General features: G+C 35.4%; 1 protein-coding gene across 1 annotated transcript in view; it reads left to right on the top strand.

Moving 5' to 3' along the window:
* Positions 1-24,893, top strand: part of LOC125667207 (receptor-type tyrosine-protein phosphatase T-like) — a 45,198-nt gene that overhangs the window by 15,032 nt on the left and 5,273 nt on the right. Inside the window, exons 3-23 of the mRNA XM_056161484.1 lie at positions 8,624-8,866; positions 8,960-9,097; positions 9,314-9,454; positions 9,645-9,863; positions 10,078-10,221; positions 12,551-12,688; positions 13,157-13,294; positions 13,386-13,517; positions 15,413-15,545; positions 15,739-15,818; positions 16,107-16,285; positions 16,662-16,749; positions 16,830-16,900; positions 17,480-17,516; positions 17,690-17,787; positions 17,990-18,118; positions 20,863-21,011; positions 21,527-21,662; positions 23,844-24,002; positions 24,148-24,241; positions 24,648-24,718. Of these exons, the coding sequence (XP_056017459.1) occupies positions 8,624-8,866; positions 8,960-9,097; positions 9,314-9,454; positions 9,645-9,863; positions 10,078-10,221; positions 12,551-12,688; positions 13,157-13,294; positions 13,386-13,517; positions 15,413-15,545; positions 15,739-15,818; positions 16,107-16,285; positions 16,662-16,749; positions 16,830-16,900; positions 17,480-17,516; positions 17,690-17,787; positions 17,990-18,118; positions 20,863-21,011; positions 21,527-21,662; positions 23,844-24,002; positions 24,148-24,241; positions 24,648-24,718 (2,717 nt within the window). The remainder of the gene's footprint in view (positions 1-8,623; positions 8,867-8,959; positions 9,098-9,313; positions 9,455-9,644; positions 9,864-10,077; positions 10,222-12,550; positions 12,689-13,156; positions 13,295-13,385; positions 13,518-15,412; positions 15,546-15,738; positions 15,819-16,106; positions 16,286-16,661; positions 16,750-16,829; positions 16,901-17,479; positions 17,517-17,689; positions 17,788-17,989; positions 18,119-20,862; positions 21,012-21,526; positions 21,663-23,843; positions 24,003-24,147; positions 24,242-24,647; positions 24,719-24,893) is intronic.

Genomic DNA, 24,893 nt, shown 5'->3' with positions numbered 1-24,893 from the left:
ACAATTGCAAATAAAACTTCAAATTACACGCCCTTGATTACAGGTGGCGCACGATCCGTTAACGTCCAAGGCGTTTCTAACCTCAAGTTTAAGAGAGCGTCGGAAAGACATGTTTAGATTAGAAAGTTGTTGAATATTTAGTAACGATGGCGGATTACGGTTAGTAGGACCTCACTGCGCTTACAGACGAATTTAGAAAACGCATTACAAGACTCTCTGGGCGGAAAGGAAAGCACGTTGAGAGTTTCGACTGTAACCGAATTTTCTCTGTCACATCGATTAAATAAAGACATTCAATACACATTGAACGTTTTTCATTATAAACTACTTCGTGGTGAAGTTTACATGCTTAAACAGTAGTTTAGGTTGAATATATAATATACAATACATCATAATTCTTTATAAGTTGTTGAATTGCATATGTTTAAAACAATATATAAGATGCGGACCCCCCTTCTCTCTCTCTCTCTCTCTCTCTCGATCGAGGATTAAGAATATCAATTATTAAATATATCCATATATATCTGAAATTCTATTATTAAGCTGTTAAAATGTGTAGTAATAGTGAATGTATATGTATAACTTCTCTTTATGAAATAACATTCACAAAAGAGAAGGCACATGTATACAGAGTACATGATATTATATCATACCACATTAAACAGTTTATTTGCGTGTTTTAACTTATATCACTTACGTGATGACGTCACGATAGGTAAACAGTTTGCGATTAACTTTTTTTATTAGTCCATAGGGCAAGCGAGAGCATAAAAATTGGCAGGTCAAATAAATTTTACTACCCCATATGCTAGCTGTACAATAATGATTCAAAATTTCGAGTTTCTACATTTTAATTGAATAATACAATTTGGATTGCAAGTTTAAGACGGAAGTTCAAGCTTTCTTTCAACTTCTAAATTCACGTCTCCGTCCATATACTATGATTGATATACTATGAGTTGGTTGTACTCTGCGTGAAAAGCACGACTGTATCCTCCAAATGACGTTTGTCCGTGGTGTTGCAGGAAACTGGTGTAGGCCTACATAATTTGACCCGTGTTTAGTTTCATGTATAAGGATTTATCATGTTTATATGTACCATGACAGTTCATGATATGAATGATTTAATACTAAAATACATCACTTAACAAATGTAGTACTTTTTCAATTTGAAGGTCAGTTTAAATGTTCATACTTCAGATTGAAATCGAAGTTACAAGTGAATATTGAAAAACGTAATGCAAAGATTTTTTAAAATAAAAATCACAATGAATAATAGGCCTATGTGTGGCTTTTATTATAAACACAACATTGTATATATGATAGTGAAATTTTTAATTTACTTCACTTGGATAAATTTATAGCTTTATGAACATGCATTTAATTTTGATAAAAGTACATATGATTCAATTTTTATTTCTAAAAAATTCAGAAATATCTTAATCTCTTGAGATGCATTTTTCTTCTGGTTTGCATCAACAGTTAAAATAGGCTAGGACTGGTATTCGTTTCTTTGACGTATTGGACTGTACTTCCGTGGGTCAGTTGATAAACATGACATAACAACATAACTATGATAATGCAAACTTTGATAAGTTATGAAAGTTTGACAATTTCATCTCATATTTTGATTAATTTCATACGTATTGACTATTGAAGAATCCAGACTCGTTTTCCCTGAAATTCAAACAATATTTTACAACACTTTTTGAATTATAACAAAATTAACAATGAAAGTAAAGTGTTGAAATTAATTTACAATCCAGTCATCAAAAACGAAAACAAGACCTAACAATATTCACTGCCTTACAGTTACAGTCTGATTATAGCCACCCCTCCATTACAGTCGTGTCGTCGTGCCGAGTGACGGCGGAGGGAGGGGGGGGGGCTGTTAGCAATCGCGTTCATTCATATTTTGACGACCTTGGTTAACTCTAAAATTAATTTTTAAATGACATCTGAAATGTATTTTTGTACCATACTTGGTTTATATATTGAGGACTCAAATTTCCCCTGTTCGATTATAGATCTAGTCTAGAAAGAGTGGGGGGGGGGGGGGGTCATATAATTATAAGATCATTGATGACTGTATCACTATAAGGATAGATAAAATTTCAGCATAAAACATTCATGCAGAATATTACGATCTTCAGAGCAAATGTTTAATGCCCCGTAAATACTTTCTGCAACAAAGTCGTCATCTGATATCTGTGCAGTCGGATTGAACTGAAGACTGAAGTTGATAGCGCACGACGCTGAGTGGAACTTAAAACGATCGTTGTCGCTGTCACATTTGATGACAATGAACCAATTGAATTTTTTAAAAGCTTCATATCTCGGAAATTCTACCCCCGCTCCCTATTTGGACAACAAAAACCTTACACTCTCTTATAAATCTTATGTACACCGGAAGTCAATAAGGACGTAAACGAGTCTTGCGCCACCTATGTTTGAAATAGGGGAAACAACTGACAAATATTCGCAATTATCAAAACATAAAACCACAAGGCTATTGATTTATGCATGCATACCTGGATGTAAAATCTTAACTCGCACAGATACCTTGATTCATTGTTTAAACTTTACAAAAAGTCATTGCATCATGATAAATCGAATGTAAATTTATTATGCAGGAGTTTTGTGTTTTATTTTATAAAAATGTACGAAGGTCTTATACAGATTTATTCAATCAAACACACAGGTACAACACAGAACATGATAAACGTACCTACCATTCGGGATTACATGTGCATCTGCACTAATGCACATCTCCAGCTCCCTGGGAAAATAGTTGGACATACCAGAGTGGTACAGATCCACACATTATAAAAACCTTCGATTTACGGCGCAGGTCGATGTATTCTTGGATCAAAATATCAAAAACTTCCTAACATATTTTCCCAGTATATTTCTTAAAGCGGCATGTAAACCGCAAAATCATATATTCAATATTGATTCCGTTTGTAGAGATGGCCATGTTACATGTAGGTAGCAGTCAATTCGAACCCCGTTAATTTTTTATATTTACAGTCCAGCTGGACATGTCATTACTGGTGATGTTGATATAGTTGAAAATGAGGACCTCAAATCACTTATTCTTAAAGGTCCTAAATACAGAGAACCTCGGTCTTTTGATTGGCGACAGAACTTCATATCTATTATGAGTTCTGTCGAAGATTATGCAAGACGATGGGCTAAATATGAAAAAGAACTTGATACATTGTCAGAATGGGTTAAAAGCATAAGAGGGATATTAAAATCCCGCATTAGACATATGAAAACAAAAGTACGTACCATCTATCCTTCTATATTTAGTAAACCAGAAGTGATAAAAGAATTAGATAGGTTACATGAGGAATATGTTTTGGTTCCAGCTGACAAAGCTAGTAACAACATTGTCTTTGTTTGTAAGGCTCATTATTACAACTATATTTTAAACGAACTTGGCATTAATTCCACTTTTGGTAATCATACTTATACTCCAACTGCCCTTTCAAAAGACGAAATTCTTCAAAACCATGCTTCAGTTTTAGACACATTTAATATTCCAGTCAATGGGTCGAATGAATATGAGTTACCGTACCTATACTGGATTCCTAAGCTACATAAAAACCCTTACAAACAAAGATACATTGCTGGATCCAGTAAGTGCTCTACCAAGCCCCTATCTTTGCTCCTCACGAAAATGTTAACAGCTGTGAAGGAGAAACTTCAAACTTACTGTGCGACTACATATGCCAGAAGTGGTGTTAATCAAATGTGGATTCTAAAAAATTCTAAAGAACTTTTAGTAAACTTGAAATCACAGAATTTTTCCCTAATCAATAGCATTAAAACCTATGACTTATCAACACTATACACGACCATTCCTCACGATAAATTAAAGACTAGACTTTTTGACATCATAGACAGTTGCTTCTTCAACAAAAACGGAAAACGGAAATATTCATATCTAGTGATCAGTCATTCAAAAACTTACTTTGTTAAACACCACTCTGATTCCACGCACAAGTACTCTGAAGTTGAAATAAAAAAAATATGCTAGAGTTCCTCATTGACAATATCTTCGTGGTCTTTGGTGATCAGGTCTTCCAACAGTCTGTTGGAATTCCCATGGGCACGAATTGTGCTCCTTTGTTAGCTGACCTGTTTTTATATTCATATGAAGCAGAATTTATTCAAAAACTTCTACATGAGAAGAAAAATCTCTCGCTGTGACCTTCAATTCGACTTTTAGATATATCGATGACGTTTTGTCGATTAACAATGATAGCTTTCATTCATATGTCGACTTGATATACATGTATCCCCGTGAGCTCGAAATAAAGGACACCACAGAGTCGTCCACTTCTGCTTTATACTTAGATATTTTATTGAAAGTAGACATTAACGGCAAACTAACAACTCAACTGTATGAGAAACGGGATGATTTCAGCTTCTCCATCGTCAACTTCCCACATTTATGTAGCAATATTCCATTATCACCTGCATATGGTGTTTATATATCTCAACTGATTCGATATGCAAGAGTTTGTTCTTGGTATAGTCAGTTTTTAAATCGAGGTAAGCTACTGACAAACAAGTTGATGGTACAGGGATTTCAACAGTCTCGATTGAAGTCAGCATTTCGCAAATTCTATGGTCGTTATAACGATCTAGTTCGTCAATACAACCTCGCATTGGGTCAAATGCTGTCTGACGTGTTTCATACCGATTGTTAAGCCGTTCTTGGCACACTGATTTTGACTGCGGATAACTCCGTTTACCTATCAGGATATGGGGCTCACGGCGGGTGTGACCGGTCAACAGGGGATGCTTACTCCTCCTAGGCACATGATCCCACCTCTAGTGTGTCCAGGGGTCCGTGTTTGCCCAACTATCTATTTTGTATTGCTTGTAGGAGTTATGAGATTGATCACTGTTCGTTATCTTCACCTTGCATTTAATCATTCTATCCAATATGAAGTACGTAAATATTGAAAAGTAACCCTAGTACGTTATGAAAGTCATGAGTATGGTCCCCATCTCCGATTAATATTTTCAATACTGACTTATAAAAACAGAGCTTGGCGGGGATGGAGCTGGAATTGTTTCATCTAAGATATATGGTTTACACATAAATATTAATTCCTAGTTTGGCCCCATCCTGGCGTCAGAATGTCTACCCCGGATATCATGACATTTACAATTTCGGTAGAGGCTTTCCAGCTTTACATGAACAGATCTATGTATTCAGCTTTTCTTACAGATGTAAGGAAGATTTTCTTTTACCATTAGTAAATTTTTGCTCCATCCTTAAGGGGGTGCAGAAGTCCTGTAATTTATACTTTATACTCCCTTGTCCCAAAGATGCTTCATACCAAATTTGAAAAAAGGCATTTATCAGGAAGAAGTTAAGAATGGTCAAGTGTTCGGGCATGACGACTGATGCTGACCAAATACATTAGGTCAGGTGACCTAAAATATTTAGGGATATTAGGTCACATGGACTTTACTGTTTTAGAAAGTGTACGAGTATGAAAATGAACCGAAACAACTCTCTAATGTTTGGACAACTTGGCCATTTATGTACATTGCATCGGTTCATCACATGTATACGGATATGTCACGAAAAGGTTTCCGTATTATATGCTCGTGTCAAAGTCAGCCGTTGACTATAAGTCAGCCCATCTCGCAAAAGTCCGCTAGGAAGACATTTGAAGCTCCAGATTAAATGTCCTTTATGTCACATAAATTATCTCTCCGTATCAAGAATTAGAGAATGATTATACGAATGCATTTGTAATCCGTCATGCCAAATAGTTGATCAAAGAGAAAATGAACGATCGGTCATAATTTCAATATTTGAAACTCAGTATTGCAAATGTATTTCTAATGGTAGTTTTTGTCCAGTACAACAATTTAAGGGCAATCAAATTATGAATGCATGTTGTTTCTTCTTATCAAACTCAATAATTGAAAGCATAATTCACTATATGAATGACAAAGAGAAAAAAGTGGTCTATTATAAACAGTGGCCTGATTTCTTAGACATTGTCAGGTAGTGTACGACTTAATTTCGGTAAAATGTTCTAACTTCAAAGTTCAACTGTCCCAGACCATTCAAAGGGGGAGTTCCACCCTAAAAAACGCTATTTTTACCATTTTTAAACACAATTTTCTAACAAGGGGGCTTCAGGGGGGTGGGACCCCCTCTGTATCGGTCACTGTATTTAAGAATATATTGACGTGTCAGATCGTTGGTCTCAAGAGGGGGATGTCAATCGAAACTCCTCGAATGTCTCGCGCACTCGCCATAGATCTCGGATGTAATACGATGGCATCTATGAGCGAATTTGATGCATTGCTGTGACGTCATAATTGACAATGCATTAAATTCATTCATGGATGCCATCGTATTACATCCGAGATTTATGTTGAGTGCGCGAGACATTCGAGGAGTTTCGATTGAGGGGGATGTTCTTCGTTGAATGAGATGTATATAAGTAATAATTATCAATCTTCATAAAATGATAAATATGATAACTATGGGTCTAGGCAAATCTATTATAAGTGTAACTAACACTGAACACAGGTCTACAAAATTATATGCTGATCATGTTGTAAACCAATTGCAACTTTTCGTCTTGCCGGAAAGACCCGAGAATGTGCGATTGGTTGTATACCTAAGGGTCTATAATGTTGCCTCGTTCTGGGCGCTTCGTTCTGGAAACTTTCATAAGGCTGATTCAAGACTAAAATCATGGATTGAAGAAACGAACACGCATTTTTATCTATTAAACAATTATCAAACCAAATATTATCTCTAAGATCTAAACTAAGCATCGATAAACAACGGATTTACTCCATATCGTATTACCTTTAAAAGTTGTCATTTTAAAGTTTGTGGGAAATGAAAGTCAGATTGTATTTAATCTTACGATATTTATTAATCATAATATATATATCGTACTCAAAATTTGATAAGGATCATAAATATTTTTCTGTTTAAAAATTAATAATTGCATAACTGGCAATATTGTGTCCAAGTGAAATCAAAAACGTTTTAAACAAACTTGCACGTGCATTTCATGTCATGGGAAACGCGTTTCCCATCACAGTTTATGCTTTTGCTACCATTGCACGATTTTCACTCAAGCATCGGCGTCTGATTCTTTCTAAAATTTCAAACTCACTTGAGTGTTTACACTACGTTTATCAACACAATGCCCCCTCAACGTGTAAGGCGTCGCCTGGCGATAGAACAACTGGGCAGATGTATTGGAATGTTTGACGCTGGTGATTCACAACGTGACGTTGCAAATGTACTAAACGTCAGCCAGAGCGTTGTAAACAGGGCCTGGAACCGACAGCAAACTCTTGGTACAGCAACACCCCGACATGGGGGTGGTCGTCAGAGATCGACAACCCAACGCCAAGACCATTTTGTGGCTCTTCAGGCACGACTCCATCCCTTCTGGACAGCCACCAGCCTACGTAACGACCTCCTGAACGCCTCGGGTGTGAATGTGTCCACTCAGACGATACGGAACCGGCTTCAGAATGCAGGTCTCAACTCGAGAAGGGCATGTGTTTGAGTCTCTCTGACTGTTCGATACCGGCGGGAGCGATCGAATTGGGCTGAAGATCATGTCACTTGGACACAGAACGATTGGGTTCAAGTTCTGTTCACCGATGAGTCCAGGTATTGTTTGGACTTTACAGACAGGAGGCACCGAGTGTTGCGACGACAACGTGAACGTTTCCATGATGCCAACATCAGTGAACATGACCGTTATGGTGATGGTTCCCTCATGGTCTGGGGTGGAATCAGCAGGGATGGAAGAACAGATCTTCATGTTCTGGAGAGAGGAACAATGACGGGGGTGTGGTACCGGGATGAGATCCTCGATGTTTACGTCAGACCCTACGCTGGTGCTGTTGGCCCTGAGTTCATCCTGATGGATGATAACGCCCGTCCTCATCGCGCCAGGGTGGTGGAGCAGTACCTTCAGCAGGAGACAATTGTCCGTATGGACTGGCCAGCGCGCTCGCTGGACTTGAACCCGATTGAGCATGTATGGAACATGCTGCAGGTAGCCCTTTCACGCCGTAGAGCACAACCCACGACTTTGGCAGAGCTCGGAAACGCCCTCGTGGAAGAGTAGAACAACCTTCCCATTGGAAAAATCCGGGTGCTTATTGACAGCATGGCTCGACGTTGTCAAGCCGTAATTGATGCAAGGGGAGGCCATACCCGGTATTGACACTTCATCGACTAAGTGTAATGATGGACTATCTCTAAAAACTGTGTAATTCTTTCTCTGGTTTGCTGTTATCTTTTTGTAATGAAATGCCTTTTGGTGTTGTTATCAGATTTCAAGCATTTCGTATTGATAAAAATTCATGCCGTTCATGAATTTTCATTCATAACCGAGTAAACACGTTTCTGAATCAAATTTATGTCTTTTGTTATGTTAGTGGTAAATTACACATGTATAACCTAGTGATCCTTATCAAATTTTGATTGAGTATATATATATATATATATATATATATATATATATATATATAGATATATCTCGAAGAGAACAAACTTCTCTTCAACTTACATAACTTTGATATCTTTAACTGATAATTGCAGCCATGAGACAAAGAGGGCGTTTTGCTGGTTTTTCGCTCTATGTGTCAAATACAACTACAAAGGAGGATGGATATTTATGTTATAAGAACGGACAGGAACTACCTACCTTGGATTTCAATACAGCTTGTGTCAAACATGGACGTTACGTTATATTTTACAATGAAAGACTTGACGGAAAAACTTATCCTACCGGATATCAAACAGAAGTAGCTCACACTGAATTGTGTGAAATAACTGTAACAGGTAAATGTAACATTGTGCTATCATACAATTAAAATACGTTCGATGCAGTATGATAAATAAGGTGCTATAATTTTCTCGATATTATATTTATAGGTTGTAAGGAATCTGGTGTGTATGGATATAACTGTGATGTACGCTGCACAAACAACTGTCAGGAATCGAGATGTGACATTGTCAACGGAACGTGTTTGGGTTGTACTGCAGGATGGGTGGGAGAGTTTTGTAACAAATGTAAGATTACGTTTGTTATACCATTCAAATATCATTGATACTTTAATGTATATACATTTAATATAAAATGAGATATGACAAGTGTAAGATGTGACAAATGTAAGAGTACGGTGAAACCCTTATTCCTATATGACTGACACTCTAATGCAAAAGAGTTTAATTGAAAATCGGACATAAAACAGAAAAACTTATGAACAGAATGATTTTTTTTTGTAGCATGTCCAGCTGGATATTACGGTTTACAGTGTGGATCTATGTGTACTGGACACTGCAGAGACAACCTGTCCTGTAATCACACCACTGGACAATGTGACTATGGATGTGGCAATGGATGGACAGGAATACATTGCAACACAGGTAAGTCATTTATCATTATCTTAAAGTGTAAAGTATCCACGTTTACTAACCGTTGTGAAATATTTGGTGGTTAAATATCAATACATTTTAAATTTGATGAATATGATAAGAAAGTAGCAATGGATATGAAACGGAAATGTGAATCTTTGTTAAAAGTAATAAATTTTTCAATGGAATCATATTTTGCCAGAGTGTCCAGCAGAATCATACGGTCCTGATTGTGTGTATAACTGTAGTGGACAGTGTCTGAGTTACCTCCCCTGTAACAGGACAACAGGAAGATGTGATGGAGGCTGTAATCCAGGATATACCGGGGAACTCTGCGAGAAAGGTGAGATGTTTGAATTGTGGTTTAGAAGCATTCTTGTACATTCTGATCATTCATGTAAATGTTTTGTTTCTCTACTGGGTTCTTTTGAATTATAACATTAATAACTTCTCAATTATATATTTAGATCCGATTGCAATTTATCACTTTTAATACAATTATTGGATAGACAAGGTAATGATTTGAAAATGTTATCATTAAATGAAATTGTATTTACATATGGCTATACTTTGCTATCTGTTAAGAATATTTTTGATATTAAGAAATTATAAATAATTTTCATTCACATTGATAGTATGTTCAGTTGGCCGTTACGGTTTGAATTGTTCAGAGAAGTGCAGTTCCCGTTGTCGATCTGAAAGTAATCATTGTAACCACATAGACGGACATTGTGAACATGGATGTGACGATGGATTCCAAGGAAGTACATGCGAAGAAAGTAGGTACAGTGTATTCAGTTCTTTTTTAACAAAGTAATTTAATAAACTTCACATAGTGTGTTTTACCCCCAAAACAGCATTCATATACATGTATCCATTTTCTATCTTCAAAGGGTTGTTTCATTTTGCAAGCATAATGACGCTAGTCAGTATTCCATCATCAGTTGAAAATATATATGCCTGTTTTGGTGCCCGTATCTTGTATTTCGTGGTGTTACAGGTGATATGTACATGTACATATCGCTTTCTAAACGTGTAATTGACATATGCCTATTTGATCTGTGATTTATCTGTTGGTTATAATTGTTACATTTCGGATGAAACACAATACATCATAAATAGTACAGAACGGTTATGTTTTCCTTTGTTTGATCTCTCTGTGTGGCGTCAATTACATCTACTTTCCCGCCAGTAGTCATGTTTTGTAGGTCTATATCTTGAGTTTCTTTCCTGTTTTGATCATGAGGTATCGGGTTGGGGCCAAAATGTTCATTGGTTAATTTGCTAATAATTAAGCATTTTTAACTTCTTGATAACTACCACTCCAATTCTTTTCAAATTTTGTATAAAGTAGCTTTGGGACAAGGGACATAAATTGTAAATTTCAGGACCCCTACACTCCCTGGGCTTCGAAGCAGGGTAATATATTAACCAAGTTTTAAAACTCTTTATAACCACAAATCTGTAAGAAAAAACTAATAACATAGCATTATAATGTAAAGCAGGAAGGTATCGACCAAAATTGTAAATTTCATGATCCCTTGGGTAGAAGTTCTGACTACAGGGCGGGGTCAAATTTGGTATATAATGTTTATATGTTAAACATCTTCTTTAGTGTTATTGATTCTAAATTGAAACTAAATGAATAGTAGAGCAGAAGGGCCTTCACTAAATGAATAGTAGAGCAGAAGGGCCTTCAACAAATTGTAAATTTCGTGATCCCTAGGGTAGAGGTTCTGCCCCCAGGGCGGAGACAAATTTCGTATCTATAATGTATATGTCTAAAACATTGACCCAATATCTTATTTAATGTTATTGATACTAAATTGAAACTAAATACATATTTTTGAAAGAGTGGGTAGTCCTTTACCAAAATTGTAAATTCCTTGATCCTAAGGAGTAACGACTTTGGCTTTGGCTCTGGGGTGGAGCAAAAATTATTATAGTGATTATTGTCTTTATCATTTGAAAGAGTTCTTTAGGATTGTTTATACGGTATAAAAATTAAACGCATATTTTGGAAAAGCAGAAAAGGATGTACCGAAATTGTGAATTTTACAACCCCAGGGTTTCATCATTATAGGCACTATGAGGGGGTTAAGTTTTGAGAACATATCTTGTCTTATAATGTTGCTGAATATTAGAATTTAGCTTAGATATAAAGAACATAATTTTTCCTACAGTTCATAGCACTCGAGACTAGCGATACTTTTAACTAACACTTAGGGGATCGATAAGGTCTGTGAGTCTCTTGTTGTTTGCGCGTTCACTGCTAAAGGTCTGTGAGGGAATGCTGAAAATTGTGATATCCCTCACGTACAGCTTGACATATAGAGGAATGCTGATAAATCAATTTACAAACACTCTCGGATAAGAAAGTTAGTGAGTAACCATCGTAATTACTAGCATATTAATGCTGTGTCAGGTGTTTACGTTAATCTATTTAAGATTGTAAGTTAAATATTTGGTTCTAATTGTGTTTTGTCACGACCAAGACCAAATGAGACAATGAAATCGTCCTTTTATAGGATTACCTGGTAAGGGTATCCTTGAACGAAGGGAGTCTGGTCATGCAGATTTAAAAATATTGAACCTTTTAGGAGAAGTACAAATTGTAGTAGCTTAAGGAAAATATAAAACATGACAATGCAACATTTTTAAACATGTATGACGAAAATTTGTTTTGATTTTACAGATAGAGAATACTAGTACGATATTCCTCATTTATTATTAAAGAAAAATGATGGGTAAAGAGGAAATTTTGCCTCGTGCTATTTTATAAAAATCATTTTGCACCGTTTTAAATTCGTGCAAAACCTTTTATTGTTACTTTAGAATTATGTGTAAATATAGTCAACTTTTGATCACCCTTTTAGGAGATTGACGAAAATGAGTCAGTGGTGAAATATTGTAGTAATGTAAAATGTATACGGTATCAATTTTGATGCACCAGATGCGTATTTCGACAAATAATGTCTCTTCAGTGATGCTCAACCGAAATGTTTGAAATCCGAAATAACTATTAAGTTTTAGAGCTAAATAAATATAGTAAGAGTTTCGACGTTTTGAAAAAATTATCATTTAGTCAATTTTAGTCCATTTCTATAGTTTGTGATGATGGCTGGTATGGAGAAAACTGTTCTGCACGATGTAACGAGAACTGTGTCAATCAGTCATGTGACCATATCACAGGCAGCTGTACATACGGATGTATACCGGGATGGAGGACTCCCAACTGCAAACAGAGTAATTTTAAATGCGGCTTTCTTATTATTGCGTTGTATAATTGAATATTAGTTTTAATATTCTTAATGTTGTTTGTATTTCATAGCTTTGAAATATCAAATAATAATACATGTAATAAATGCATAACAAGTTACTTTTAGGCTTATCAGTATAATTCCTATTGATCTCAATTTACAAAATGGAAAGCAATATATGCAATTTGGATTATTACAATACAGATTAACAGAGAAAAACAGACATGCGAGTATGCATATGATTTTCGTGCAGCAATTGGTATCTTTAACATCTTTCATTCATACATTACATGTATATCAAAAAGTAATTACATAGTACAGAAAGAACAAGATAGAGCAGAAATTCTTTTCCATAAAAATTGTCAAGTTGTAGAACACAAATACATTATTTTGCATGACTATCTTGAGCTGTAGATAAATCATTTGATATTGTTACTCTCTAATCCTCTTTTAGAATGCTCAGCAGGAACCTACGGCAAAGATTGTGGAAATCCCTGCAGCATTCATTGCAGCAATATAACATGTAATCCAATCAATGGATCGTGTCTGGGGGGCTGTACATCAGGGTACTTGGGAAGTTTATGCAACAAATGTATGTACCTTTTTAAGAATAGTAACACTAATCTAATTGTTCATTTCCCTTTTTAATTGCGAATAATATGTGCATTGTGTATGTATTTAAGCATGTGACGAAGGAAAATATGGACTCAACTGCTCCCAGAATTGTTCTCAGAAATGCCTTGGGAAATGTGATAATGTTGATGGATCCTGCACGTGTTCCTCAAGACTGAGAGGTTTCCTTGACTGTAGTGAAAGTAAGTGCCTAAATTGTAAATATTTAAACGAATTTTTTATCACAAAAATCAAATAAACCAAATATTATGTTTGTACGTTATGGTTGCAAAATCCGTCATTCTTTAGCTTCGTGAGATGTAAGTCATAAGAGAATCTACTGCTTGGGTCAAGCCTTACGAATTGTAGAGGTCCTCGTCACACGTTCTTCAATTCAAACTTGAGGCATTGTTCTCCTTCAGTTGTGCAGCGATCGATCGATTGAATGGTTCATTGATTGATTGTTTGTTTTACGTTTCGTCGAAAAGTTTTCACATATTAAGACGTCACCAGCTGTAGGTGTACCACGAATTTAGACCTATGCTTAGCCCTCAGGGTCGTAGCTGTCACTGTTCATTAACGTGTCAAAGCCTGTCGAGACATAGGACCTCCGTTTTAAGGTCATACCCCCCAAAAAAACGTGATTCTCACGTCTAGATACTAAATGTTTGGCAAAGGAGCAATCACTGTTTATATTAAGTTTGAAGCGGCCATGACACAATCGACGCTCATGACCTTCCGGTTACGAAGCGAACAGTCAATCACTAAGCTACTGCGACCGTTTGTATCCATCGAATTAGAATCTTTCTATATATGAATGTAGGTTACATGTATACATTTACAATAACTTCGTCTAGTTACCTCTTGAAATCCTAGAAGTAACATATTGTGCTCAATTACTTCCTACACTCAGTTTTCCCAAATTATCAAGATTTGCGTATGTTAAAAACTTTGAATTCAACCCAGTAAAACATGTCATTATAGATTTTTTTGCCAGTTTGATATCGAAGAGGTGATTACAAAGTCTCTTAATCGAATTATGGACATTATCTCAAACTTTAAAGAACAAACGTAAGAATCGATACCTTTGAATGTGAAATATTTCCATAACTTTAGCTGTAGGTTTCGTACATGTACATGTAAGAAGAACCCCCCCCCTAGATTCCCAAAATAAAAAAAAAGATATAAAAATAAGGTTTTTGCCTTAAAAAATTCTCAGCGTCCGTGTTCCCCCTGTTCTCGATGTTATATTATTTATTGAATTTATAAGATCACTGTACTTTATTTTCACTTTTTAAATGTACATGTGCCGTATTAAACCTTATTTTGTTCGATGTTAAAAAACAGTACAAAATTTTGTCAGTATGATAAACTATAAAAAAAAAAATAAAACGATTTGACATTTTCGATAAGTTATATACATGTATTAGTGGAATGCTAGTCTACTCAATCTAAGGAGATGGTTGTCTAATGCATATTTATGAAAGAATGACGTTTATGGTGGTTGTGCGCAAGCGAGCGAAAAAAAATAATTAAAAACACCATGCATGCCATGGGAGATGTCGATTTCCAGTATGTAGTCTTACTGAATGGTGATGGCATGTCAAAACATGTAATTTAACTCCTCTTCATTGCTCAAAGCGGTTCTTTTTATCCTGTTTCCGTCTTACTGTCTTTTATCGCTGAATGTGTCCCGCCAACAGCATGCAGACCGTTCAAGCTTTCATGACGCCATGTATTTGTTGACTTTAGAAATTCCGCGTGCAACGGCACATGATTATAAATATTTCAAAATGGGGCGTTCACCATCCAACTCAAAGAATACATGATTCAATAGGAAATTACCTTGATTACTTTTTAATCGAATTGAGTCAAATTGTATGATTTGCATAATTTATAACATAAAACACATGTTTTTAATCATACGATAACTTAAAAAAAAACTATGGCATATATTGTTCTTAATGTAAATACTATTTTGAGATATATACATTTTCCCAAGTTTTCTCATGAACTACAGATAGGTGATGCAACCAAAGTGCTCTACTGTATTTGTTTTCCCGTTATCATATGTTTGAGAGAATATTTTCATTATCAGAATCTTCGCAGTCAGGGGGTTCTGTAGCACAGTCCGATACGACAGACTCTGGCGCAGTAACAGGAGCCGTGGGAGGGGCTGTGGGTGCAGTGGGTCTTATTGCTGTACTCATCACAGGCATACTGTTTACACGGTATTAGTACTTCATCTATTGACAGATGTTAACAAATCACATAATGTTCGTTTTAACTATTTTCCTTTGTAAACATTAAGCATGTAGTCGAATGACTCCATCTTAATGGATAGGTTAAAATGAATTTGTTAAGACACCAAGACTTAGATATAAACAAAACGTACATTCAAAACTGTATCTTGTATTTATGTAGATGGAGAAGAAAGAAGGCGAGAAAGCATGAAGATACGGAGACGGTAACATTTTCTTCTGTCCCAGAAACGTTACCAATAGGTAATTCTGCTGCTGTAAAAGATACCTACATGTTAATGATATCAAGTTAGAACTGGGCGCCACCAGATAACTGAAAAAATTGTTGAGTGTGGCGGAAAACATCGATCAATCAATCAGAGACAAATAATCAATATTAACGTAATTATGTTGTAAATCTTTGTGTTTTGTAAATCCATGATTTTGAGAAGAAACTTTGAGTACAGGCAAAATTAAATCTTGTTGAATAATTTTTCTGTTGACTTATATCACCATCACGTGTCGTAATTCAATTGTTATGATATTTTACAGGTGATAAAAGACATGAAGAGATGGAAATGAGTGAAATCGGAAACCCAGGCTTAGAATTAGAAACTGAGGGGGGAGTGCTAACGACGAATACTAAAATAGACATATCCGTCGCGGATTTTGATAAAGCAATAGTTGTTTTGTCTGAAAATCAGAATGCGAAGTTTAAAGAAGAATACATGGTAAGTGTCTGTTAATTGATAAAATTATGTAACGGGTAAACCGTGTATATGAATGGTTCAATTGAAATTAAGTGAATATTGCGCTTGGTTGTCTATAATTATTTGATATCTGAATGTGGTGTAGTAAACATTTTAGAGTTATTTATTTTGAGACTTTAGATTGGTGGTGAATTTGTTTGTTCTGAAAATATAACTCCTGTCTTGGGTTTATAAGTGTGGAATCGAGTCTTTCAAAATTAAGAATCAGTTTTCACAATTCTGTACAGAAATAAGATATTAAATGTATTCTGTTAATGTTGCATACGTACTTTTATTGCATTAACATTATTTCTCTACGAATACAATTTTGTCGTTTCATCCACTGATGTGTGTGTAGACAATTCCTAGAGGAGAACTACACCCATGTAATGAAGGAAAGAAACAGGAAAATGTTGCCAAAAATCGATACACCACGATATTCCCGTGTAAGTGTTTCAATTTGACGTTCTTTCAAATAGTAATAAGTGCTGTGATAAATAAATACTGTATACTTTGTTTTGAGTAGATGACCATTCACGTGTTGTTCTGACATCATCACCAAAAGAGTCGGACTACATTAACGCGAATTATATTGAGGTCAGTGATTTGAATCCATTCTTATAGCGGTTAGTGTTAATGAAATGACATGCGTATTCTCCACCAGTGGCGGATTTAGAGGGGGCGCAGCCGGAGCCCCCCCCCCCCCATAAAATTTTCAAATTTAATGTAAATCGCGGTATCTTGTTTCGGAAAATGTACTAAACGATAAAAAAGTAATAATTTCTTCCACTCCCGGAAAAATAAATGACAAAATCTTTTGATTTCCTGAATTACTTTATGGGTAGAACTTAATTTTTTCCAAAAAAAAACCCCTTAAAATATGGGTCATTTTATTAATTTCACCTTATTAAAATGATAGAAAATAGTACAAATGACTAAATAGGAGAAATATTTCAAGCCCCATAAAATCTGTAAAATCCAGGAGCTTCCGGGGGCTTCGCCCTCTGGACCCCCACCAGGGTTTCGTCCTGGACCCTCTGCCTCATAAAGTGGCGCCCCCGTAACCGCAATTCCTGGATCCGCCCCTGTCCACAAGTACACACAGCTTGAAATTGTTGAAAAATTAATGAGTAAAGTTATTCCTGATGTTAATCTTCAATTTCGTCATGGTCACAGGATGTGCAAGGAAAGAAATCGTATATTGCAGCGCAAGGTAAATATACAATGTATATCTTCATATATTGATTTTCAAGTGTGCGTTATTATTCCAACATATTTTGTGAATTTGTAAAATTGAAGAAGAAGACTGGACATGCCATTTTCTTTTGATGGTTTGTTTACTCTGAATCCTGGGTGTGTTACAATATGCCTGTTTATATTTATCAGGACCAAAATCAAAGACAATTGTTGATTTCTGGAAAATGGTGTGGCAAGAAGACATTAGTGTAATTGTTTGTCTGACCAATCTCAAAGAGGGAAATAAGGTTAGAAAGAGACACTTGATATCACACTGCATTATATATTCAAAATCAATGATTAATAGCATGCATACAAGGGATACATTTTGTATATATGCAATAAGATAATATTAAACTGATCACATGGCTCTACATGTACGTAACGTGATCTTACTCGCAGTAAAGTTGCATTATGATAACAACCTTACTTGGACCCTATCTTTATCAGAACAAATGTGCCCAATACTGGCCAAATTCCAGTGACAAGATAAAGAAAGGCAACATCAGCATACGAAACCAGAAAGAAAACGTATACGCGGACTACGTCATCAGATACTTCCGCTTGCAAAACAGCGCCGTGAGTATTGCAAATTTACGTCATTTAATACTCTACGTCAGCTGATAAAATGGGTTATGATATGGCCATGATTATGTAAAAGTATTTGAAGTAAAATTATCTGTAATATAAGATTAAAATTATTATGCAGAAAATGTACACCTACATCACTGACAAACAAAGGATTATGAAGACAATTAGATATAGAGCGCCAAAGTTCTGTACTTATATTTGAATGCTCTGTTAAGGATACTGCTAACTTAATAAAAATGATAAAACCATACTTTGATTTACACTATTGGTTATATATATATATATATATATATATATATATATATATATATATATATACATATACCTGATCAGGATATGGGGCTCACGGCGGGTGTGACCGGTCAACAGGGGATGGTTACTCCTCCTAGGCACCTGATCCCACCTCTGGTGTGTCCAGGGGTCCGTGTTTGCCCAACTATCTAATTTGCATTGCTTGTAGGAGTTATGAGATTGATCACTGTTCGTTATCTTCACCTTGCATAGGTAAAAAATAAAAATGTAACACGAAGACGTCTTCGTGTTTCATTTTTATTTTTTACCTATACTTTTACCGATCATTGCGAAAAGTAACTATTATCTATCTATCTATCTATCTATCTATCTATCTATCTATATATATATATATATATATATATATATATAGGTAAAAAATATGAAAAGAAAACACAGAAATCCTCCGTAAAGCTTTAGCGCTTTCATTACATCTTCAGAAGCTTTACAAAAATGTATACATAGCAGTATCATAGTAACAGTGATTATGACGTCAAAGTAAGCGGAACGTTAAATGTCTATATTATGACGTCATGGATAATGTACAACAATGATCTGGAAAAAGTACGGGAAAATCATAGGCAATTATAAAAGACTATTAAGTTTTGGCTTTAGAATACCAATGAAATGTTTTTCTTTTTCCCGTCTCTGAATAGCACTGGCACATCTGAGTTTATAAAATGGGAAAATGTTAAATCGTTTTTTACCACACGTTTCCAGGTGTGCACTTAACTGGATTTGTCTGTATTCAGGTGTACTGATGTGCTGCTTATGTACACGTACACGGGCACATATATATATTGCTTCTTAATTTTTTGTCTGGATAGTTCAAGATTTAGGATTGTACAATATACGACGAAGATAAATTACACTACATTACTAAAGCTAATTTAGTAAAGATTAGATTTTTTCAAATTCCACCTTTCCCACTCTAATTGTAACATTAAAAAGTAGCAATTAACATTTTCCACCTGGAACGCAAATGCATATATAAACACATTACTAACTTTCAAACAAAAATATTTTAAGTGGTACGTTTCGTTTTTACATGCCTCAGGTTCAATGTTGGAATTTTAGAATAATTAAAGCTTTACAGCAAGACCATAATATCATTACTCTGCATGACTGCTGCCATAAATGTTTGACAACATTACAAATAATCGTCATTTTATTAGTATAGTGAAATTAGCATACACATGTAGTTGAATTCTAAGAGGTATATTTAGTAGTGAGTTTGGTATACAAATGTAGTTGAATTCTAAGAGGTATATTTAGTAGTGAGTTTGGTATACATATGTAGTTGAATTCTAAGAAGTTTATTTAGTAGTTAGTTTGGTACACATGTACATATGTAGTTCAATTCTAGGAAGTACATTTAGTAGTGAGTTTCGTATACATATGTAGTTGAATTCCAATAGGTATATTTAATACTTTAACTGCTTACTGGAAATTGTTTTGCACTGGCAGCATTGATCAGGAAAGATGTATGCACGTTTTACCGGAATTAGCATTATATGATGTAAGTTTGATAAATACAAACACATAAGGGACTTTTAAATTTTCTATCATGCTCAAATGTTGAATTATATTACCCTTTCCTATATTTAATTGAGAAATCATGGAAATAGATTGCGTTCCATATGGTAAATGTATTCATTTTACTTGTAAAAACATTCGGTTTTCATTTTCATCATTCTTTAGAAAATTGTTTAGCAAGATTCAATCGAGTATACCAAAATCTCAGAAATTGGAAGGTTACCCTCTCACACGAGCCATGTAGCTACTGAGGATTGAAGAGCTTAAATCTTGCATATCTTCCTTAAAAAACCTGCCAAGCTCAAAGTTATAGTGCACGATATTTGCGATAGTTATATTTACTAGCATATAGCGATATCATTGTTAACATAAGAATAACAAATAAAAGACCTGCACAATGGTGGTTATTGCTCTAGGATCACAGGGTTAAACTATAAAGTCATTACATGCAGCAATTCTATAGAAGGTCTCTTAACACTCATGTAGATTATCACAACTAAGACGGAAATGTATCCTCAAAAGTTTCTTAACTTGCATGGCTACACTTATTTTTAAGACGCATGGAATATAACTTTCATTTTACGTAATGGCTAAAGACAAATCCTTAAAAATACTTTAACAGTATGCCTATCCGTCATAATTGTAGTGCAATATAACGATATTAATTCATGATAAAATATGCAAAACCATTTTGTGAAGAAATAAGATTTATAGAAGATGAAGCAGGTGCCAGAATCCAGAATTTTAAATGTCGTATTCTGATTATGAAACGTCAGAATATAATTTATTCAATTTATATGAATTATAATATTTTGTCACATATCTTTTCCTCACCTTTTTCTGCAACAGATATATCCAATATTTCCAACTTTCCATATAGGTGATCATTAATTGTTTAATTTTAGGATAAAGCTGAGCGTGACGTGTGTATGTTCCACTATACGCAGTGGCCGGACCATGGTGTCCCAGAACCGCTTGCTCTTGTGGTATTCCATCGACACGTTCTGAAAATTTCTGTCGAACATCCAGGGAAGTACACTCTTGTCCACTGCAGGCGCGTATTACTATTTATTCTTTTATATTTTTCAATAGCAACGTAGTATAATTCATCAACTGAATATTTTCACCCTGTCGAAGTCATAACAGTTATATTTTCAGTGTGAAAATAACATTACTTCATGACAACAATGAGAAACTGTTGGGAATGTACAAGCTAAGACACAAAATATATTCAAAATTCTGAAATTGGATTTTAAACATTTCGCGCACCAGACAGGATTTAGTGAACTTTGATTACCTTTAATATAATTTACCATGCTGATGATGTCACTGTTGTTGAAGGGTTTTCCCCAAAAATAATCCTATTTATCAAATAATTTTACTATACATGACTAATTGAGATCCATGTCTAATATACTAGAATGTTAACCATTGATAATATCAACTACTTCTATTTTAACCGTTGATTATATCAATGAATTTCATTTTAACCGTTGATTATATTGATGACTTCTATTTTAACCGTTGATTATATTGAAGACTTCTAATGACTTCTATTTAACAATACAGCGCTGGGATTGGTAGGACAGGGACGTACATAGCATTGGACGCGCTTAATAAGGGAGGGGAGATAACTGGGAAAGTTAATATCCGGCAGTATGTAGAAACCATGAGAAACAGCCGTGCTAACATGATCCAGGGCGACGTAAGTTTGTGTTTTACTCTCTTTGATTCCTAGTGGATAGTTTTACGGGATATCTTGATCAGGAAAACGGAGTTATCCGTAGTCAAAATCAGTGTGCTAAGAGCGGTCTAACATTTGATATGAAACACGTCAGACAGCATTTGGCCCAATGATAGGTTAGAGATAATAAATTTCAATTGAAATGTTAATTGTTACATATGTGTTCTCGTTTATCGGTGTTCAGGTGTTTTCAAACAAATCTCATTCAGACAGAACTTCGAAAGCAAAGTCCTAGATCTGGTTAGTAGCATTCAATTCTCTGTAAAGAATTGTTGTTAGATGTGCTATATCATGTATTCCTTAATATGTTACATATCATATTCCCATTGGCACGAATTGTGCTCCTTTGTTGGGTGACATGTTTCTATATTCATATGAAGCAGAATTTATTCAAAAACTTCTACGCGAGAAGAAAAAATATCTTGCTGTGGCCTTCAATTCGACATTTAGATATATCGACGACGTTTTGTCTATTAATAATAATAACTTTCATTCATATGTCGATTCGATATATTCCTGTGAGTTCGAAATGAAAAACACCACAGAGTCGTCCACTTCTGCCTCATACTTATATATTTTATTGAAAGTAGACATTAACGGCAAACTGACAACTCAACTGTGTGACAAACGGGATGATTTCAGCTTCTTCATCGTCAACTTCCCAAATCTATGTAGCAATATTTCATTATCATCAGCATATGGTGTTTATATCTCTCAATTGATTCGATGTGCAAGAGCTTGTTCTGCGTATAGTCAGTTTTTAAATCGAGGCAAGCTACTGACAAACAAGTTGATGGCACAGCGCAGCAGGGTTAAGGTGTCCCGAGTAAAGTTAAAATAATCATAAAATGTACCTCGGTGCACTTCATATTATATGACGTCACAATATAAAAGTACGTCACGACGTACAGGTCTATAGTTGTATCGCTGGGAAAATGTCATAATATTTTCTCGCTATTTATTGCCGTTATCTAGTGTTCAAGCTGTATGTGTTTTAATAAGTTTGTCAGATGACCCCCCCCCCCCCTAAATTTCTTCAATAATATATAAGTCTCATATATTTATATATAATATGTGAACGAAAGACTGTAAAGTAATCTTTACATCACTTTGTGACCTTGATATCGCCCCCGATGTGTATAGTCATTTAGAATAAAGAAAACCAACGCATGTACATATCGACTCGTTACAGGTGAAAGATGACGATATTTTATTTCGACATAGGCATATTCAGAAAGGTAACTAGTTGCAGATTTAGGATTTTGATACGGAAGGTACAATATTTTGCCTCGTTTAGATACGATTTGGATGTGAATGTGGAAAATGCCCAACATTTGAGTTGAGATTATGGAAATTGCTATATTTGAGAGGATATTGTACCGATCCGTATCACTCTTTAAATTTACCATATTAATGTCGACATATCAAGCCCAAGCTGCAAATGATTTGAGTGCATCTTTCACCTGGAACGAGGTGATAAACAACTAAAAGTATAGCAGATATCTACGTCACTTGTATGACGACGTAATAGGTAAGCAAAGGATTTCCCTACGTGATACGATGTTTGTTAATGTCTTGACAAACGATTTTTACTAAAAATATGCGACGCTTGAAAGAATTTTACTTTTATATGAATATGCTGTTATTGCTTGTTATTTTACTCGGGACACCTTAACCCCGCTGTGAGGGGTTTCAACAGTCTCGATTGAAGTAAGCATTTCGCAAATTCTATGGTCGTTATAACGATCTAGTTCATCAATGGAACCTGTCATTGCGTCAGGTGCTTTCTGACGCGTTTCATACAGATAGTTAGATCGTTGTTGACACACTGATTTTAACTACGGATGTCTCCGTTTGCCTGACCGGGATATGGGGCTCACGGCGGGTGTGATCGTTCAACAGGGGATGCTTGCTCCTCCTGGGCGCCTGGTCCCACTTCTGGTGTGTCGCGGGGTCCGTGTTTGCTCACCTATCTATTTGGTATTGCTTGTAGGAGTTATGAGATTGATCGCTGTTCGTTGTCTTCACCTTTCATATAAATATATGTATTGGGTTAGTTTAGAATGTTAGATCATTACAAATAATATAAAGAGAGAAAATCAGCTTTTTTAATACCTGTTTATAATACAATTCATATTTAAGGATCAATACAGAGTTGTCTACTTGGCGTTACTTGAATCATTCCGAGGAAAAGGAAGGTCTGTATCAACCGGGACATTTCTACGAGAATTCCAGGATCATTCCTGTTATATCAATCTCGGAGAAGTAGCCAATAAATCACCACTTTCTGCTGAATTTCAGGTGATTCTATCTATGAATCTCTAATAAAGTATCGGCATATCTTAGCCTGAATTATTTGAACAGTTTGTTGGATATTCTAGAACGATATTTGTGATTTTGTGCAGTAACATGTGACATGAGAATGATCTTCAGTTCTTGTTTCTAGGACCTGTTATCTGGAAGACGAGAATATACACAAGAAGACTACAAAACAGGGTGGCAAAACGTATCAGCCAATTACACACCCAGTATTCTGCCTGGTAAACCAGTTTGTATAATACATGAATACGTTGGTGCTACCAAACGCAGTTCAGTCATCTTGCAATAGTGATAGAATATTACCGATTAATGATTAATCCCTATCACAGTTGAATATTTACATTTCACTATTGGTTGCACACTTTTAATAAAGAGAGTTTACAATGCGCTTTCACTTTAACATAGTAACATATACATGTAGATACATTCTTACTGATGTCTGCCGACAAGAGATCTCCAGGTGGCTCGATCTTAGGCCTCCTGCATTCCATTTTGATATAATTGCACATTAGCTCTACGCCCTTTAAGTTTGACTCAATCAACTGCCATTATATATATAGGGTACCCTGAGACATAAAACCCTTCTGACTGATGAATTGTATATATTTTTTCTTGAAACCATTTCAGTTGAAAGTTACATGTGTCCATTGTCAAACACTAAAGGGAAGAACACCTACTACAACGCAGTTTGTTTACAGGTTTGTCTGCTGTGTAATATATACATTTGTGAATAGAACATGAGAGCGATATGTTTATCAGACCGCCATTTTTTCTAGCAAGGGTTTTCTGATATACATCTGTCCTCACAGAGTAGAGGAAACCCTTTCGCTGGTGAAAATATTCAAACCTAAGAACAATCAAAAGTACAAAATG

The sequence above is a fragment of the Ostrea edulis genome, chromosome 4 (genome assembly GCF_947568905.1).
Source record: "Ostrea edulis chromosome 4, xbOstEdul1.1, whole genome shotgun sequence".
Classification (NCBI taxonomy): Eukaryota; Metazoa; Mollusca; class Bivalvia; order Ostreida; family Ostreidae; genus Ostrea; species Ostrea edulis.
The sequence above is the reverse complement of the archived record's forward strand: the minus strand, read 5'-3'. Positions and strand labels throughout refer to the sequence as shown.